General features: G+C 43.9%; 1 protein-coding gene across 5 annotated transcripts in view; it reads right to left on the minus strand.

The window, feature by feature from the left end:
• Positions 1-1,522: 1,522 nt before the first annotated feature.
• The window catches only part of CCDC77 (coiled-coil domain containing 77), a 41,837-nt gene continuing 22,869 nt past the window's right edge, over positions 1,523-20,490 (minus strand). For 2 of the 5 annotated variants that reach the window (XM_063639902.1, XM_063639903.1), the window contains 9 exons: positions 16,352-16,448; positions 14,485-14,557; positions 13,871-13,993; positions 12,880-12,968; positions 11,514-11,662; positions 6,093-6,312; positions 3,905-4,030; positions 3,651-3,803; positions 1,523-2,378 (listed from right to left, as the gene is read on the minus strand). In XM_063639902.1, the coding sequence (XP_063495972.1) occupies positions 2,232-2,378; positions 3,651-3,803; positions 3,905-4,030; positions 6,093-6,312; positions 11,514-11,662; positions 12,880-12,968; positions 13,871-13,993; positions 14,485-14,557; positions 16,352-16,448 (1,177 nt within the window). In that variant the 3' untranslated portion in view covers positions 1,523-2,231. The remainder of the gene's footprint in view (positions 2,379-3,650; positions 3,804-3,904; positions 4,031-6,092; positions 6,313-11,513; positions 11,663-12,879; positions 12,969-13,870; positions 13,994-14,484; positions 14,558-16,351; positions 16,449-20,490) is intronic. The other 3 variants (XM_055281198.2, XM_063639905.1, XM_063639906.1) reach the window with 3 other exon arrangements.

The raw sequence follows: 20,490 nt of genomic DNA on the forward strand, positions 1-20,490 counted from the left end.
AGAGGTGTGACTGAATCCAGATCTGTGATTCTCCAAAGCCTGTACCCTTTCCACTATTTTATGCTGCTTCTTGGTGATAGAGTTTTAACTGATCGTGAGGTTTAAAGAGTGGCCACACCAGTGGGTGGTTAATATAAAGACGAATGTTACTGGAATTGAGACCAGGATGTCAAAAACATTATCAACTGATTGCTGAAGTCAATGGTAGTAGGTCTCAGAGACATTTGTAAGTAAGTTGGATTATATGATATTTAAGGTTGCTTCTTACTCCAAAATTCTCTAATTTAATAAGCCTTTTTGTTTTGCCAGCAACAACAAAAGTAACAGTCAGGAAAAGCCAATTCCCTAAGTATTAAGACAGAAGGAAGAATCATCCACTCCTGTAAATCTCTCTAAGGCCTGGGAGCAGGGCACTCTTAAGAATTTTTGTCCCAATTGATCAATGAAAAAAACTGATCCGCTATCACAGGCTTTTTCTTTTTTTTTTTTTTTTCTTGAGACAGACTCTCACTCCATCACCAGGCTGGAGTGCAGTGGTGCAATCTCGACTCACTGCAACCTCCGCTTCCCAGGTTCAAGCAATTCTCCTGCCTCAGCCTCCTGAGTAGCTAGGATTACAGGCGCGTGCCACCACGCCCAGCTAATTTTTCTATTTTTAGTAGAGATGGGGTTTCACCATGTTGGTCAGGATGGTCTCAATCTCGTGACCTCGTGATCCACCCACCTCGGCCTCCCAAAGTGCTGGGATTACAGGCATGAGCCACCGTGCCCGGCGGATCACAGACTTTTTCAAGAAAGGTAATAGCTTCTGCCTGCAGTACAATCACCACCTTCCTTTACACATTGTTAACAATTTTAAATATGAAAACCTGGGTTCTCTCCTTTGTCCTGGGTAAATCAGAATGATGCTATCTTAAGCAAAGACCAACTTACTATCAAGAGGCTTTCTGAGTATGGAAACAATTATTTTGTCCCAAATGCAATTTGCCTAAAAACGGATAAAGTTTTAGTGTCATCCCCTTTGTACCAGCTTTGTTATCTTCAACACTAGATGATTTCAAAGGAGTCATTTAAAAAAAACTTGTGGCCTGGGCATGGTGGCTCACACCTGTTATCCTAGCACTTTGGGAGGCCGAGGCGGGCGGATCACCTGAGGTCAGGAGTTCAAGACCAGCCTGGCCAACATGGTGAAACCCCGTCTCTACTAAAAAAAAAAACAAAAAACAAAAAAACAAAAATTAGCTGAGCGTGGTGGTGGGCACCTGTAATTCCAGCTACTTGGGAGGCTGAGGCAGGAGAATCACTTCAACCCGGGAGGCAGGGGCTGCAGTGGACCGAGACCACGCCACTGTACTCCAGCCTGGGTGACAAGAGTGAAATTCTGTCTCAAAAAACCCCAAAAAAACCTTGTACACTTGCACAAAACTGCAGAGGCCATGGAACAAGAAAGTAAACTGAGCTGCATGAGTCATTAACGAAGCATTAATATTGAGAAGAAGTTACAGAAAACTCAAAGAAAATCTTTTGAATGAAATATTTTATTGAAAATAGTTAATTTAAAATGTATACATCATTTTTCGAAAGCCATGTTACTGACAAAAATATCAAACTTTCCATACAAGCATCATCTGTTTCATCCCCTTGCCAAAGTGTCTCCTTAATTTGTCCAGATGGACATTTTGTTTGAGTCTTTAGCGCCCTCTGGTGAAACACCATGAAATTGCCCAAAAACGTAATCCAGGCTCTGCTCCTGACGGAAGGTGAGATAGCAGAATGAGCGCCTATTTCAATGTGACAAGTTGTGATGTGCTGCTTTCTCCAGAGCTCAGGAGAAAGCCAGCCTCTGTGAGTGCTTCTCTCTCTAGGGAAAGTGCTCTTCCCATGGACACTCAGCCAAGCTTATTGCAAAATACCTTCTTCCTAAGTTTTCATCATCACTGCCTCCTAAAAAAACAAAAACCTGTCGATACAGACAGGATAAATAACGAAAGCCTCCAAGTCATTCAGGACCAGGCCCCCACTCACCGCAAATGTTAAAAGGACAGCAAAAATGATAAAGCAAGCTGAGTATGCAAGAAAAGCTTTCCTAGTGGTCCGCGATTCTTCACCGTTTTACAATAATGAATACCACCACTCTAGTCAACTCCAGTTTACATTTTCCGGCAGCAGATGGTCCTCAGGTTTCAAGAAGCACACCTCTTCTAAATGGGGGCCATTTCCAAAAGTAGACATCAGCAGAGTCTAAGTTCATTCTCCAGACCAAACACTTTCGACTTAAGATTCTTCAGTTCTCCTTGTATCTTATGTGCCCGTCTATTGCTGTCACGGACCTCACACAGAAGGGCAAGATCCTGGTTTGCCCGGGCATTAACTGTTGCCTAGGGATTTGAAAAAAAGGAAGAAGTGATGATGGCATATGCCAGGGGAGAGATATCAGTCAAAAAGACACAGCTATGCTAGCTCCTTTTTGTGAGATTTTGAGTACATAGGATAAATTCCATCCTTAGTTTGTTCAGTGGCTAATCAAAGAAGGAAAATGTAGAATTAAGGCAGAAATCTCATGAAAATCCTTCCCATACAATAAAGGAGCCTTGAGATAGAGATCAATGAACAATGAAAGAGGAGGCCGGGTGCGGTGGCTCACGCTTGTAATCCCAGCACTTTGGGAGGCCGAGGTGGGTGGATCACGAGGTCAGGAGATTGAGACCACGGTGAAACCCCGTCTCTACTAAAAATACAAAAAATTAGCCGGGCGTGGTGGCGGGCGCCTGTAGTCCCAGCTACTCGGGAGGCTGAGGCAGGAGAATGGCGTGAACCTGGGAGGCAGAGCTTGCAGTGAGCCGAGATCACGCCACTGCACTCCAGCCTAGGCGACAGACAGAGACTCCGTCTCAAAAAAAAAAAAAAAAAAAAAAAGAAAGAGGAGTAAGGCCAGGATAAGCAACGCTGCTGGTAAATTTGTCAAAGAATGAAAGCAGGCGTCTCCTCTTTTCTGTAACTAACCTTGTTTGGAACACAGGCTAACTGGCTAAATCTCATTAAGAAGGCTCTTGAGGCAACTTGTATTCTAAAGAACTGTATCTGCTGGAAAAAATTACCCTATCACTCAATTACTCACTTTTCCCCAACGTAAAACAGACACGATTCTTTTTTTTTATTATTTTTTATTTTTATTTTTTGAGACGGAGTCTCGCTCTGTCGCCCAGGCTGGAGTGCAGTGGCGCAATCTCGGCTCACTGCAAGCTCTGCCTCCTGGGTTCACGCCATTCTCCTGCCTCAGCCTCTCCGAGTAGCTGGGACTACAGGCGCCCGCCACCACGCCCGGCTAATTTTTTTGTATTTTTAGTAGAGACGGGGTTTCACCGAGACACGATTCTTTAATCTACTTCTTGAATTAGGAGGGATGACAATTTCTGTTAAGTTTAGCTTACATCGAAGTACTAATGATGCAGTCATTCAATGATTTCAGGGTCTTTTTATTTTCCCTCTAGCATGTTCTTGAACTAATTTTCAGGGAGGCTTAAAGGTGGTGATCTGTTAGTGTCTACCAGCAGCGAAACAGCACATCCTTCTTTTGAGGAGCCCTCGTGACCATGTTCCCTCACTTACACCTCTTCTCTCCCTTGTGGCAATTCAGGACCAGCAATTACCTTATACAACATTTGCTCCAAGTCTTTCAGTTTCTGTCGGAGAACCTTAGTATCTGTCTTAAAGCCTTCTACTTCCAAGATGCGTCGATGCTCCAATGCCTCATAGCGTTTTGTCATTACCTGTAAACGCTTCCCCATCTTGTCAGTGCGATCCTAAATATGGGGAATGGCAAGGCATTTATGAAGGTGAGGAAAGCATTTTCCCAAGCCATCCGCACTTCCTACTCCATTTTAAGTGGCAGATAATTTCGTACCTTGAAGATCTCTCTCCTCATTCCCTCTTCCTCACGAATTCGGGCAAGTTCTTCTTCTAAGGAAATGCACTGCTCTTGGTACATATTGGACAGCTTTTTCTCTTGTACTAACTTATCTTTTAGGGACTACAAGTCAAAGGGACAAAAAACATTAACACTCAGTTCTACAATTCAGGTAATTCAAGTAGCACTTAGGCAAAGAAAGAAAGAAAAGAAGGGATTTCCAGAGGTACAAAATGAGTTAAGGAACCAGATGACAAGGAACTTTGAGGAACATCTGAAAATTTCCTACTTCTAGACCAGTCTCTTAAGCCCTTTTTCTAAAGTGTACACAGCAAAAATTAAAACAAATACTTTTGGCTCTGGGAAGAGTGAGATAATGGAGCTCAGAAGCTGTCCCAAGGAAGACATTACAATATATGCTTTGGGCTACATTTCTAAAGTTCTTCTTTAAAAAGGAAGAAATATTAACAACAACACTTATTATACATGCTCTATTGAGCAGTTAAAATGATCTTTTAAAAACCCAAATCAGATCATGTTACTTCTTTCACACAATCCTTCAAATACATAACACTATTGAGAGCTAAGTTCACACTCCGTACCATGATGCACAAGGCCCTCCACGATTGGCTGCTGCCAACGCTGGCTTCTTTAAGAGCACACCACTTCCTCCTTATCTATTCCTCTACAACCATGACAGCCTTCCATTTCCTTGAACATACTCCAGGGCCTATAAACTTGCTTTTCCCTCTGCCAGGAATGTTCTTCCTCAAGGTCTGTATGGCTTAGTCCCATTTTTCAGGTCTCAGCAAAAACACTAGATATAAGAGAGTGTCCCTGTGCATTCCTTCTGTTCATACAATAGACTTCCAGCAACTACATATAATCTTCATGTAATTCTTTTATTCCCTTAATATTGCATTTTTATAATCTATAATTTTCTTTTTTTTTTTTTCTGAGATGGAGTCCTTGCTCTGTCACTGGGCTGGAGTGCAGTGGTGTGATCTTGGCTCACTGCAACCTCTGCCTCCCAGGTTTAAGCAATTCTCCTGCCTCAGCCTCCCAAGTAGCTGGGATTACAGGTGTCCGCCACCATGCCTGGCTATTTTTTTATATTTTTAGTAGAGACAGGGTTCCACTGTGCTGGCAAGGCTGGTCTTGAACTCCTGACCTTGTGATCCGCCCACCTCCACCTCCCAAAGTCTTTTTTTTTTTTTGAGATGGAGTCCCACTCTGTCGCCCAGGCTGGAGTGCAATGGCATGATCTCAGCTCACTGCAACTTCCGCCTCCTGGGTTCAGGTGATTCTCCTGCGTCAGCCTCCCGAGAAGCTGGGATTACAGGTGCCGACCACCACGCCCCACTAATTTTTTTATTTTTAGTAGAGACAGGGTTTCACCATGTTGGTCAGGCTGGTCTCGAACTCCTGACCTCAGGTGATCCGCCTGCCTTGTCCTCCCAAAGTGCTGGGATTACAGGTGTGAGCCATCGCATCTGGCCTGATCTATAATTTTCTTAGTTATTTGTTAATGTTTCTGTTTTTTCTCACCCATTAAAATGTAAACGCCATGAGGGCAGACCTTGTTTAATTACTGTAACTCTAGGGCCTAACCCGTAGTAGGAGTGCAATAAATATTTGTGTTTTTTGGGGGTTTTTTGTTTGTTTGAGACACAGTCTCGCACTGTCATCGGGGCTGGAGTGCAGTGGCACGGTCTCGGCTGACTGCAACTTCTGCCTCCTGGGTTCAAATAATTCTCCTGCCTCAGCCTCCCAAGTAGCTGGGATTACAGGCACCCACCATCTCACCCAGCTAATTTTTTTTTTTTTGTATTTTTAGTAGAGATGAGGTTTCACCATGTTGGCCAGGCTGGTCTTGAACTCCTGACCTCGTGATTTGCCCACCTAGGCCTCCCAAAGTGCTGGGACTACAGGTGTGAGCCACCGCGCCCGGCCAGAAGTGCAATAAATATTTGTTGAATGAATGAATGAATGAATCAGCAAGTCTAATATTTTAAATCCCCAAACACTATAATGATCAGCTGCTCTTTGAAACCTAGTTCTTGAGGCAGCTGCTACCAGAGCTTCCTGGATTGAATGGATCTTACATTACAAATTGTAGGTTCTTTGGAATTCCTTCAACTCTTCCAGAGAAATAAATAACTTCTTTAAAACATAAGGACGTTACCTTAATATATTCACTTTGAGCACGATGACTCTCATGCGTAACGGGCAACACTTTTCCAATTTTGTCTTCTTTCTTCTTACACTGCACCCTATATTGCTTAATCTTTGACATCAAATTATCTTTTTCAAGCATCCATGACTTCTCTTTATTTTGGTTTTCAGATCTGAGTTGCAGAAAATCTTTGGTGCTCTCATAGAGCAGTTCTTGGGTGTGGTGAAGACTAGGAAAGAAAGTATAAATGCAGACATGAGGATGCACACACAGCACACCTGAAAGCAGGGATTATTCCAAAATGGAAGAGAGTGGTTCTTTTAAAATGGTGTGATATACAAATTTTGCAAAATATTAGCAGTTTTAAAAATCTGATCACTGGCAATCTTACATGTTTTACTGAGCAAAGTATAATGTATCTACCCATGCTCACTGGTTCATAGACTGGTCTTTACAGGCACTTTCCTGATTGCTAACTTCAGGTTGTATAATTAGAAGGACTACAGGGATATTTACACATAGCCTGCATAAGTATGGACCATTCCTAGGAATAAGACGAGGAAGAACTAAATCATGGTGTTCTGACAAGTTAATACAAATTCTACAGTATCAAAAACAGCTTTGCTTTTGTGTATGCTGTGCTCCATGTAGAACTGCCTATATCAAAATCTTACCCTTTATTTTAAAAAGAACTTTTTTTTTTTTTTTTTTTAAGACAGGGTCTTGCTCTGTCACCTAGGTTGGAGTGCAGAGGCACAATCACAGCTCATAGCAGCCCTGAGCTTCTGGGCTCAAGCAGTCCTTCTGTCTCAACCTCCCAAGCAGCTGGGACCACCTCCCAGGGCATCTGCCAGCTCATTAAAAACTTGTGTGTGTGTGGAGACGGGGTCTTGCTGTGTTCCCTAGGCTGGTCTGGTCTGGTCTGGAACTCCTGGGCTCATACAATCCTCTCGTCCCAGCCTCCCAAAATAGTGGGATTACAAGTGTGAACCACTGCACCTGGCCTACTTTTTTAAAATTCAGCTTCCTGTATGAAGTCATTTTCAACAACTTTAGCCTATTTTAATTCCTCCATTCTCTGAAATTCCATTCTAGTGTTAATGTCCCCTTGTCTTATAATTTAACACTTGCTCATCTGTCATATTTTAACTGTCAACATGCACTTTTTCCCAGCCTGAGTGAAAGCATATACCTTATTTATTATTTTTGCCCCAATGCCATGAGATTGTCAAGGATAATACTAACTACTGGACATACACAGGCAGTTAACAGATTCTTGATGACTATTTCCTGAAATTTAGGAATAGACAATGTCTCTATCTTTAAAAAACAATATCCCTGGAAGTTAGCAACTCATCAGTTTAACATTACCACCTAGAAAAATGCTATACTGAATGATCTAGCTGCTTGCAAGAGTATTAAATACCATGAAGCAATCACTATGCTTTTCTACTGAACAAATAATGTCAGATTCACTTATTTTCATGAGTAAGAGTACACAGATAAGAGGAAAATGACAGCAGAGTGCCAAGCACACAGTACAGTAAATGTCACAAGATGAATATATACAGTCAGGTATGTGTGCATGTATATAAAGAGAGAGAGATTGATTCAGTTACCACAAGGATCTCTCTCACTTTCAATGGGTTATTTTATTCTGTCTTACATTATGTTCTCAATCTCAAACTGGGAAAGTATGGGTTTTTTTTTTTTTTTGAGAGAGTCTCGCTGTCGCCCAAGCTGGAGTGCAGTGGCGCGATCTTGGCTCACTGCAGGCTCCGCCCCCTGGGGTTCACGCCATTCTCCTGCCTCAGCCTCCCAAGTAGCTGCGACTATAGGCGCCCGCCACCTCGCCTGGCTAATTTTTTGTATTTTTAGTAGAGATGGGGTTTCACCATGTTAGCCAGGATGGTCTCGATCTCCTGACCTTGTGATCCGCCCGCCTTGGCCTCCCAAAGTGCTGGGATTACAGACGTGAGCCACAGCGCCCGGCCTGGGCTTGTTAAAATACAAGTAGCCTGAAAGTGATACCCAAAGGGCAGTCATTAATGGCCCTGGATTTCGTGCCCTTCTTAGGAAGATCTATCTAATGGGAGGGACTGATCCTGTGCTCAGATATGAAGATAATGCTAAACAAGGAAGGTTACTGACATTCTGGAAAACAGATGTAAAATTACAAATTACTGTGACAATTTTAAAATATCTGTCCCTTAAAAACAAAACCCAATGAAAAGCCAAGATGCTACACTTAAGTGCAAAAATACTAAAAATAAAAATGAAGGTGGAGAAATACTGGCCAAATGCAAACACATTATACTACGTTATAAGAAACACAGCAGACCGGGCACGGTGGCTCACGCCTGTAATCCCAGCACTTTGGGAGGCTGAGGTGGGCGGATTACCTGAGGTCGGGAGATCGAGACCAGCCTGGCCAACATGGTGAAACCCTGTCTCTACTAAGAAGGAAGTGTCAGAAGGTGCTGCCACATAACAAATGTCCCATAAACAAGAGCTGTTATAATCAGTCTGGCTGATGCATGAGGTGAACTACAGCAACAGGGGAGGAGCTGAGGCTGAAGGTTTATCTGGTGTCAGATGATGACGTTCCTAAAAATTCACGCTAAGATATCAGGACTTTATCGTAAGGTAAATGGAGACTATCAATGTTTTTAAGCAGTTGATAATTCCTAATAGAGGAACTAATTCATAGTAGTGAGGAAGACTATAAGAACACAAAGCGCCAGGCACAGTGGCTCACGCCTGTAATCCCAGCACTTTGGGAGGCCGAGGCGGGCAGATCACGAGGTCAGGAGATCGAGACCATCCTGGCTAACATGGTGAAACCTCGTCTCTACTAAAAATACAAAAAGAAAAAAAAAAAAAAAAAAAAAAAAAAATTAGCCGGGCGTGGTGGCAGGCGCCTGTAGTCCCAGCTACTCAGGAGGCTGAGGCAGGAGAATGGCGTGAACCCGGGAGGCGGAGCTTGCAGTGAGCCGAGATTGTGCCACTGCACTCCAGCCTGGGCGACAGAGCGAGACTCTGTCTCCAGAAAAAAAAAAGAAGACAAAGGATCAGCAATAGGAACAATGTAAACAAAGGAATAGAGTTTGAATTAACGTACTAAGAATGAGAGTGCAAGGCTGGGCACAGTGGCTCATGTCTGTAATCTCAGTGCTTCAGGAGGCTGAGGTGAGAGGATTGCTTGAAACCAGGAGTTTGAGACTAGCCTGGGCAACATAGCGAGACCCCATCTCTACAAAAAATAATAAAAATAAACCAGGTTTGGTGGTATGCACCTGTAATCCTAGCAACTTGGAAGGCTGAGGCAGGAGGATTGCTTGAGCCCAGGAGTTCAAGGCTGCAATGAGCTATGATCACACCACTGCACTCCTGGGCAACAGGGTAAGACCCTGTCTTTACTGGAAAACAAAACAAAACAAAACAATCAGAGAGGAGATATTTTCCTGAGTGCTAATTTCAGGTTATATGATTAGAAGGACTACGGGGATATTTACACATAGCCTGCATAAGTATGGACCATTCCTAGGAATAAGACAAGGAAATACTAAATCGTGGAGTTCTGACGAGTTAACACAAGTTCTGTAGTATCAAAAACAGCTTTGCTTTTGTGTATGTTGTGCTCCGTGTAGAACTGCCTGTAGCAGAGAGCAGAGAATGGACTTGAGGGGGCTTTTAGGCTTACAACCCATAGGGTTTGCAATTAAGGAACAAGAAAGTTAAGAGTTGAAGATGATCCTGTGGTTTCAAGCTTGGGATACCATGAAGCTAAATGAAAAAAAGAAAGAAGTAGGTTTGAGATGGGGATGGGAGCATTTGTTGGGAGAAACAACAGCACGGTCTCAGTAATGGTAAATTTGACATGCTCGAACACTTTCAACTGAGGGTGTCCTTACGGCATAGGTCTGGCCACTGGAACCAGACAAAAGGGTGAAAGGGTTAGACAGGTAGAAGAACCAAGAAAGACAGGTGCTGCAGAAATCAAGGGAAATGAATTACAAGGAGGGCTGATCAGTGATGCCAAACATGCAGGAAGATACTAAGTATAATAAGGACTGAACAGAGATATAACTGATCTCAGAAGTTAAGAAGTAGGCCAGCCGCGGTGGCTCATGCCTGTAATCCCAGCACTTTGGGAGGCTGAGGCGGGTGGACCACCAGAGACTGGGAGTTCAAGATCAACCTGGCTAACACGGTGAAACCCCGTCTCTACTAAATATACAAAATTAGCTGGGCGTGGTGGCACACGCCTGTAATCACAGCTACTTGGAAGGCTGAGGCAGGAGAATCGCTTGAACCTGGGAGGCAGCGGTTGCAGGGAGCCGGGATCACGCCACTGCACCCCAGCCTGGGTGACAGAGTGAGACTTAGTCTCAAAAAAAAAAAAAAAAGTTAAGAGGTCAATGGTGACCCCAGAACCCCAGAAAGGGCATGTTTAGTGAAATGGTGGGGATACAGGCAGACTGCAGAGGTAAACAAAGGTGAGCAGGTTAGGAACAAAAACAATGAGGACGGAGTTTGCCATTTTTTGTTTTCATTTTTTCAGATTTAAAAAATAACCTTTATTTTTTAAAAGTATGTGCATTATAGGAAACTAAAACACACAAGAAGCAAAGAACAAAGTCATCCACAATCAGAAGCACTTTACGGTTTGTAAACTGTAAAGTTTACAGGACGTTCTAGGTCCTGCGTATGTGTAGACACAACATCCAATTTTATGGGCTTGAGATCGTACAGTATGTATCATGCTGTTTCACACATCATAGATATTTACCAATTCAAAATCCCAAAGCTATATGAGTATTCTGATAACCAAGAATACGCTACACCAACTCAATCTGTTAGAAAAAAATATAATCCTGCCTTTCTTGGGACAAAAATTTCATAGAAGCCAAAAATGAAACGCGTCTCTAGATAAAAGCACCGGCAGAGTTCCGATTAAAATACTGAGTGTGCGGTTTTCTTGGTACAGATATGTAAACTCATGTTTTCCAGATTCACGAAGGGGCAAACAAAAGAAAAGAGCCTACTACACCGAGTCAGACAGTACATCCGTGGAGAAAAGAACACTTTTTTTTTTTTTTTTGAGACAGGGTCTCACTCTGTCGCCCAGGCATGAGCGATCACAGGCGTGAGCCACTGCACCCAGCCCAAGAACACTTCTTAGCCGCCAGAAGCAAGCTCAAACACCACAGCGGATTAAAAGGAGCACGTGAAACACCCAGCTCTTCAACAGCACGCCTGGAAAAGCGAGATACTCACCTACAAAGAGGCAGGAGTTTCTGAGGAAGACAGTTTTTTCAAGGCTCCCTTTAGTTCTATGACCCGCTGTTGTTCAAGTACGAAATGTTAACTTTTAAGTCACTCAGAAAAATAAAATACCCGTTAGGCACAGCTTTCTTAGACACTCACTTTTTGGTCAGCTCTTTGATTTTGTTCTGATTTCTCTGGTGCTGAACTTGCATTTCCTCAAGGTGAATCCGTCTGTCCTCCATGAGCCCTTCAATTTGTTCTCGAGAAAGTTTGGTCTGCTCTCCCAGCTGAGCCTGCAGTGCTTCCACCTAGACAGGCCAAAAAGGCGTGAGGAATCCAGCCCTGCTTCCACTTACTTCATACCTCTAGGAAAAGTGCCTTTCTCCAGAAAAATTAAAAAACAAACACAAACAAAAAAATCTCAATCCTAATCCTCTTGTTTGTTTCAAGACAAGGTCTTGCTCTGTCCCCCAGGCTGGAGTGCAGTGGGCGTGATCATAGCTCACTGCGGCCTCAACCCCCAGGGCTCAAGCAGTCCTCCCTGCCTCAGCCTCCAGGACTACAGGTGTGTACCACCACACCCAGCTAATTTTATTTTTATTTTTTGTAGAGATGGGGTCTCACTATGTTGTCCAGGCTGGTCTCAAAGTTTTGGGCTCCAGCAATCAACTCGCCTTGGCCTCCCGAAGTGCTGGGATTACAGGCATTACCATGCCCGGCCCAGTTCCTCTTCATGTCTTATAAATGTGGTTAGGCTATAGAAGAGTAGATTCTTCGTCCAAGCGACAGCCAGCATCCACATCACACAAACAAAGCTACAAAATCCAGTTTCCCTACCCTGTGATTTCTGCCTTTTCACTCTCTCCCTTGACTGTCTCCCTTTAAGACACCCTTCCTGCACAGAAGCAAAATGACTCTTTTCTTAGTTTTTGGTTTCAAAAAGTAGAGCAAAATGACTATAATGTACTTTCCTTCTCTGTGTCTGGCTGTCATGACTCCACATGGAGATACTGGCCAAAGGTAGAAACTGTCATTTAAATCAACAGAGATATAACCCAGTAAGGACAGAAACTATAGTGCAACTAGATGAAAAATCATGGTTTCAAATGACACATAGCCAGGAGGTAAGAGAACAGTTCATTACTTTCCTAGACTTTGGAACCTAAGCACTAAATAAATGAATATACCATCAAATGTTGATCTATCAGCATAGACAAGCTTCCCTCTGCAATCCCTGCATATCCCTAGGCCAGTGAATTCTTACTTTGTAATGGTTTTGGTGGATGGGGCTTAGTATATTGAATTGAAGGTTTAGAGTAGCACTTTTAGAATGTTCAAACAGAAAAGGACGGTTTTAAAATAAAAGCTCTTAGAAATTAGGAACAATCCCAATTTTCTTAACCACATGATGCTTAGATGTAACCTGTGTGCAAGGAGATATTTATCACATGATACTGAGGGTATGTTATATAAAGCTAAACTTGTGGATAAAAGCCATCTTGGTCTGCCAAAATACATTCTTTACCTGTAGGATGAGTGTCTGTATGTCTCTTTGGTAATGCTCAGAACCTTCTTTTCTCTCTCTTGATGGTCTTCTTTTGCTTATTTTAGGATCTAAAATAGAAAACAAAATCCATCAAGAAGATTTTACCCAGCTTTTCTGTGTGCTATTGAAATAGCAGCATTTCCCATGCAGAGGAGTTCAGATTCATTTACCTGTAAGGGTAATGAAGGGGTTCGGAAGAAAAAGGGAAACGTCGTAATTACAGTGCTTAACTTTTCAAATAGGAATCTCTATAAGGGAACTCTGCAGGATGTCACCTAAATAATCATATTCATCTTCTGGCAGAATCAACCACTAAATTTTCCTTAGAATCAACCACTAAAATAGTTGTGTCTATTTTCTTAGTAAATCCTATTCGATCAGAAGGCCAGGTGTTGCGGCTCATGCCTGTAATCCCAGTGCTTTGGGAGGCCAAAGCGGGACAATCACTTGAAGCCAGGAGTTCAAAACCAGCCTGAGTGACATAGTGAGAACTCCTCCCTACACAAAATAAAATAAAATACAATAAATTAGCCAGGTGTGGTGGCATATGCCTGTCGTCCCAGCTACTCAGAAGGTTGAGGTGGGAGGGTCACTTGAGTCCAGGAGTTCAAGGTTACAGTAAACCATGATCACACCACTGTACTCCAGCCTAGGTGACAGAGCCTGTCTGTCTCAATCAACCAATCAATCAATCAATCAACAAACAGAATAAGGAATAAGAAAAACAAAACTTAAACATTTTGGTTATGACATATCACACAATTTTTAAAAGACAAGGTTATTCTAAAAATAGGGAACGCTAAAAATTGAACTGAGCAGGCCGGGCGCAGGGGCTCACGCCTGTAATCCCAGCACTTCGGGAGGCCGAGGCAGGCGGATCACCTGAGGTCGGGAGTTCGAGACCAGCCTAACATGGAGAAAGCCCCTCTCTACTAAAAATACAAAATTAATGGGGCGTGGTGGTGCATACCTGTAATCCCAGTTACTCGGGAGGCTGAGGTAGGAGAATTGCTTGAACTTGGGAGGCAGAGGCTGCAATGAGCCAAGATCACGCCATTGCACTCCAGCCTGGGCAACAAGAGCAAAACTCCATCTCAAAAAAAAAAAAAAAAGAACTGAGCAAAACTTAATTCCTTGGATGATTCAAGAAGCTCATTAAGACATTAGACCACCAAAGGCATCATTATGAACATCAATTATCACTGTACAGTAGGAAAACATTTCCAATTGTGTGCGCTGTTTTTTTGTTTTTGGAGACAGAGTCTTGCTCTGTTGTGCAATGGCGCAATCTCAGTTCACTGCAACCTCCACCTCCCGGGTTCAAGCAATTCTCCTGCCTCAGCCTCCCAAATAGCTAGGATTACAGGTGCCTGCCACCACGCCTGGCTAATTTTTTGTATTTTATGTAGAGACGGGGTTTCACCATGTTGGCCAGGCTGGTCTCGAACTCCTGACCTCAGGTGATCCACCCACCTCAGCCTCCCAAAGTGCTGGGATTACAGGCATGAGCCACCGTGCCCAGCCTGCACTGTGATTTTCAATTCTGCATTGATGAGAATTTCTAATAGGTTATATGGTTGTTACCTGCTTTGAAAGCTGAAGATTCATTCTGCTCACATTCACCTACAGCCTGGATAGTCTTTTGGAGAATGGTGACCTGAAGAAGCAAAAACTGGTATTGAAGTAGCCTTCCTATAAACGTAATATTTTACTTTTCAGCCTTAGTTCTGCAGATCGAACACTATAAGTTAAATTAGTCAAAACCGATACGATGATATGAGGATGTCATGCACGAGAGACCACACAGGCAAAGTAGCAAACTGGACAAAACCCTGTGTTGACAACATAAACTTAAAAAAGCTAGCCGGGTGTGGTGGCATGTGTCTGTGGTCCCCGCTACTCAGGAGGCTAAGGTGGGAGGATCGCTAGAGCTTAGGAGCTTAAGGCTGCAGTGAGCTATGATCACTCCACTACACTCCAACCTAGGCAACAGAATGAGACTTTGTTTCTAAAAAAAATAAAAATAAGGCCAGGCGCAGTGGCTCATGCCAGTAATCTCAGCACTTTGGGAGGCCAAGGTGGGCGGATCACCTGAGGTCGGGAGTTCAAGACCAGCCTGACCAACATGGAGAAACCCCATCTCTATTAAAAATACAAAATTAGCCAGGCGTGGTGGCACATGCCTGTAATCCCAGCTACTCAGGAGGCTGAGGCAGGAGAATCACTTGAACCCGGGAGGCAGAGGTTGTGGTGAGCTGAGATTGCACCACTGCACTCCAGCCTGGGGGACAAAAGTGAAACTCCGTCTTGAAAAATAAATAAATAAATATAAATAAATAAATAAAATTGCAGGGCTATTTAGTCATGTATGATTAAAAACAAAACCAAAAACAGCTTGGGGCACAGTGGTACACCCCTGTAGTTCCAGCTACTTGGAAGGCTGGCTGGAGTGTGTTTAAGCCCAGAAGTGTGAGTCCAGCCTGGGCAACATACCAAGACCTCAGCTCTAAAATTTTTTTTTTAATTTTTATTATTTTTTTAAAAGCAGCTCTTTGGTGGGTGTGGTGGCTCATGTCTGTAATCCCAGCACTTTGACAGGCCAAGGCGGGCAGACTGCTTGAGCTCAGGAGTTCGAGACCAGCCTGGGCAACATGGTGAAACCCCATCTCTACAAAAAATACAAAAATTAGCTGGGCGTGGTGGTGTACACCTGTAGTCCCAGCTGCTTGGGAGGCTGAGGTGGGAGGAGTGCTTGAGCCTGGGAGCAGAGGTTGCAGTGAGCTGAGATTGCACATTGCACTCCAACCTATGTAACAGAATGAGACTTTGTCTCAAAAAAAAAAAAAAAAAAAGTAGCTCTTGGCCAAGGACCTTTAGAAAACAGAAGTATACATATACAGATATGTATAAAAATGCTCAGGAACTGTTTATAGAAGTGAAAAAATAGAAATAGTATACACAGACACATAACTATTTCTATAGGAATGAAAAAAAAGAGATGGAAGTATATATACCAAACTATTAATAACGGATTATCTCTGGGGTATAGGATTATGAGAACCTGCCACTTTTATGTGATAGATTACTATACTTTGTGTTTGTTTTTAATAAAGACCATGGATTACATTTGTAATCAGTATAAACAAAAATTTAAAAAGAAACTTCAGCATCAAAACTTTCTCCCACACACAGTCTGCTCCTGCTTTCGTCTCTGTCTCAGCTAAAACAGCCACCCTCTGTGCTTCCGGTTTCTAAACAGTGAAACAGGGTAAACAATGCTACTTCCCAAGGCTTTTGAAGAAAAATGCTTTAAAAGCTCAGGCAAACAAGGCACTGTGATGGCTAATTCTCCATCTGCCTTCTCTAGCGAATACTAAAGTTCTTCTGATGATGGGTCTTAGCCTGTGATTTGTGAAGCCACACTCCCCATGCCACACCAAAGATTACTTACCTTGTGAGGAGGCTCCTTACAAAAATAGGTCACTTCTCCAGCATCTGTTCCCACAAGAGCCAAGAGATTCTGAATCTTTTTCTTGTCTTCTAGCTCCCTGCAATTCTCATGGAAAGCAAGCACATATTATTAAATGTCCCAAGTAAGTAACCTTTTTCTGTTTAAAGGATCTCCCTTCTATTTTTTTTTAAAACAATAGTAACCCCAAATTAAAACAGTAACCTCAAATTAAAATTGAATAGTTTGTATCTAGACTTCAGCTCTACTTCGTAAAACATCAGGTATTTCCATTCAGAGAAAAGGGGCCAGGGCACTTCTTAGCTAATTCTTTTTTTTTTTTTTTGAGACAGAGTCTCGTTCTGTTGCCCAGGCTGGAGTGCAATGGCGCGATCTCGGCTCACTGCAAGCTCCGCCTCCCAGGTTCACGCCATTCTCCTGCCTCAGCCTCCTGAGTACCTGGGACTACAGGCACCCGCCACGACGCCCGGCTAATTTTTGTATTTTTAGTAGAGACGCAGTTTCACTGTGTTAGCCAGGAAGGTCTTGATCTCCTGAGCTTGTGATCCACCTGCCTCGGCCTCCCAAAGTGCTGGGATTACAGGCATGAGCCGCCGCGCCTGGCCACTTTTTAGCTAATTCTAAAAGGGAACAGTAGTGGCTGCTGAGGGTCACTGCTCAGATCTTGCTCTTCAGAGCTGATGGGCTCATTCTGCCAACTGCCAGGAATGCTGCCTGCTGATAGCTTGTAGTTGAATCCCCAGCCAAGGGAACTGCGTGAGCCACCGCGCCCAGCCTCGCCACTTGGGTTTTTGGTGTCCCACGGTCAGGTGCTCCATTTTTAGCAGGATCTACTAGCATGGCAGAAGCTGGTTGTCAAATGTTATGTCATTCTCAGCTGTAGACAGCATAGTTTTGCTCCAGATTCTCAGAGGGTCTGTTACGATTCTTGTCATGGTGCTACGACAAGATATCCAGTGCCTGGTCAATGAGGGAACACAAAAATCCAATTCCCTTGCCTCAGTTCAGGATGTCTCTGAGAGCCATCCCAGCTTCAGAGACCCCTGTCGTGTTGGACGAGGCCTGCTGCAACTGAATCCCAGTTTCAGTTCCCTCACTTCCCAATAAAATTCCTGCAAGCAAATCGCCACTGAACAGTCTGTTTCCCAGAGAACTCAACCTAAGATAGCTTAGGTCTGGACTGGACCAAGGAAGCAAACGCTAAAAAGGGATTTCGGGCCGGGTGTGGTGGCTCATGCCTGTAATCTCAGCACTTTGGGAGGATGAGGCAGGCAGATCACCTGAGGTCAGGAGTTCGAGACCAGCCTGGCCAACATGGTGAAACCCCAGTCTCTACTAAAAATGCAAAAATTAGCTGGGCATGGCGGCGTGCACCTGTAATTCCAGCTACTCAGGAGGCTGAGGCACAAGAATCACTTGAACCCGGGAGGTGGAGTTTGCAGTGAGCCAAGATTGCGCCACTGCACTCTGACCTGGGTGACAGAGCAAGGCTCCGTCTCAAAAAAAAAAAAAAAAAAAAAAAAAAAAAATGAATTAAAAAAAAACAACATAAAAAGGGATTTCAGAGCGACTGATACGGAGATGGTTTACAGAACATGGTGTTTCTCCCAGCAAGGTAGATGGGTAGTCAACAGAGTATAGCTTGAACAAGAAAAGATAAGTCAAAGATGGAAAAGAGGCTGAGGGCTGCACCCCAAACAAAATCACAATCTCTGACTCATTTTTCAGGCCCAAGTCCGTTTTTTTTTTTCTTTTTGAGACAGAGTCTCTCTTTGTCACCCAGGCTGGAGTGCAATGGCATGATATCAGCTCACCGCAACCTCCGCCTCCTGGGTTCAAGCAATTCTCCTGCGTCAGCCTCCCGACTAGCTGGGACTACAGGCGCGTGCCACAATGCCCAGCTAATTTTTGTATTTTTAGTAGAGACAGGGTTTCACCATGTTGGCCAGGCTGGTCTTGAACTCCTCACCTTGTGATCTGCCCGCCTCAGCCACCCAAAGTGCTGGGATTACAGGTGTGAACCACTGCGCCCAGCCCCAAGTCTGTTTTAAGTCCTAGAGACAATTACCTAAAGAAGAGGCTGGAACTCCTAGAAGGTAACACCCTGCGACACCACAGAGTAGATATTCATGGTAATGATTCCCCACATCCTCCAAAGAGTCTATAGCCATTTATTCAAGTAACTATACACTGGGGAAGAGGAAAGATCTGGGCATTTTAAGGATTGCTGGATACAGGGTCTAAGCTGACACTGACACCAGATAACCTGAAGCATCATCATGGCACTGGGGCATGTGGGGACCATGGAATAAATGGAATTGTGGCCCACATCCAACTCACAGCAGGTCTACTGGATCCACCGAACCAATGGTCGTTTCTTCAGTTCCCAAAGGCTTAAAATGGACATACTAGGTAATGGACAGTATCTCCAAATTAGCTTCTTGGCTTCTGAGGCAAGCTAAGCGAAAGCCTCGGAAACTGCCCCTCCCTACCCAGTCAAGACGATCAATAAAGACCTAAAGAATGCAGAGGTGGCGGTCCTTATCAAAGCCTCATTTCATTCCTCAGTATGACCTATACAAAACCAGATGGATTCTGGAGGATAAGAGTCACTGTGCCAGATGTAGTACCTTTGCTAGAACAGAATTACTTAGTCTCAGACACATGGTAAGTGGCCACTGATTAGGCAAATGCATTCTTTCCTCCCCCTCAAAAGACCAGAGGCAGTTCACATCATGTGACATGGACAACAGTGTACTTTTATAGTCTTTCCCAGGGCCATGTTAATGCTTTTACTTTCTGTCAATACAGTATAAAAGAATCTGGGCTGGGCGCAGTGGCTCACACCTGTAATCCCAGCACTTTGGGAGGCCGAGGTGGGTGGACCACGAGGTCGGGAGTTCGAGACCAGCCTGTCCAAAATGGTGAAACCCCATCTCTACTAAAAAGTACAAAAATTAGCTGGGCGTGGTAGCGTGCGCCTGTAGTCCCAGCTACTCGGGAGGCTGAGGCAGGAGAATCGCTTGAATCTGGGAGGCGGAGGTTGCAGTGAGCCGAGATTGCGCCACTGCACTCCAGCCTGGGTGACAGACTGAGACTCCATCTCAAAAACAAACAAACAAAAACAAAAACAAAAAGAATCTGTATCTGGCTACTCCACAGATCGCCAGTAGCTCACTACTGATGGTATCGCATTAAATCAGATGGCATGAACGAGAAACAGCAAGTGCACTTGGTAAGATACGTGTGCTCGGGAGGGTTGGAGATGAACCTTACAAAGCACATCAGGAAGTTTTTAAGGCTGTGATCCAGGTATCCCAGGATATCCCCTCCGATGTGAAGATCGAATTATTTCACCTGGTACATGCTACCACCAAGAAGGAAGCATAATGCCTGAAAGGAGTCTTCAGGTTCTGGAGACAACATATTCCGCATTTTGGAATACTGCTCTGACCTATGTATCAACTGACACGGAAGGCGAGCTTTCGGTGTGGCCCAGAGTTGAAAGGATGCTCTGCTGCTTGGGACATATGATTTGGCGGATCCTATGGTGTCTGTGGCGGCACAAGGTACCACGTGGAGTTTACGGCAAGCACCACAAGAATCGTAACAGACCCTCTGAGAATCTGGAGCAAGACCATGCTGTCTACAGCTGAGAATGACATAACATTTGACAACCAGCTTCTGCCATGCTAGTAGATCCTGCTAAAAATGGAGCACCTGACCGTGGGACACCAAAAACCCAAGTGGCGAGGCTGGGCGCGGTGGCTCACGCTTGACATCCCAGCACTTTGGAAGGTTCGAGATCAGCCTGGGCGATATGGAAAAACCCTGTCTCTACAAAAAATACAAAAATTAGTCAGGTGTAAAAATCACAAGCATTCTTGTACACCAATAACAGACAAACAGAGAGCCAAATCATGAGTGAACTCCCATTCACAATTGCTTCAAAGAGAATAAAATACCTAGGAATCCAACTTACAAGGGATGTGAAGGACCTCTTCAAGGAGAACTACAAACCACTGCTCAATGAAATAAAAGAGGATACAAACAAATGGAAGAACATTCCATGCTCATGGGTTGGAAGAATCAATATCGTGAAAATGGCCATACTGCCCAAG

This window comes from Symphalangus syndactylus, chromosome 5 (genome assembly GCF_028878055.3).
Source record: "Symphalangus syndactylus isolate Jambi chromosome 5, NHGRI_mSymSyn1-v2.1_pri, whole genome shotgun sequence".
NCBI classification, from domain to species: Eukaryota; Metazoa; Chordata; class Mammalia; order Primates; family Hylobatidae; genus Symphalangus; species Symphalangus syndactylus.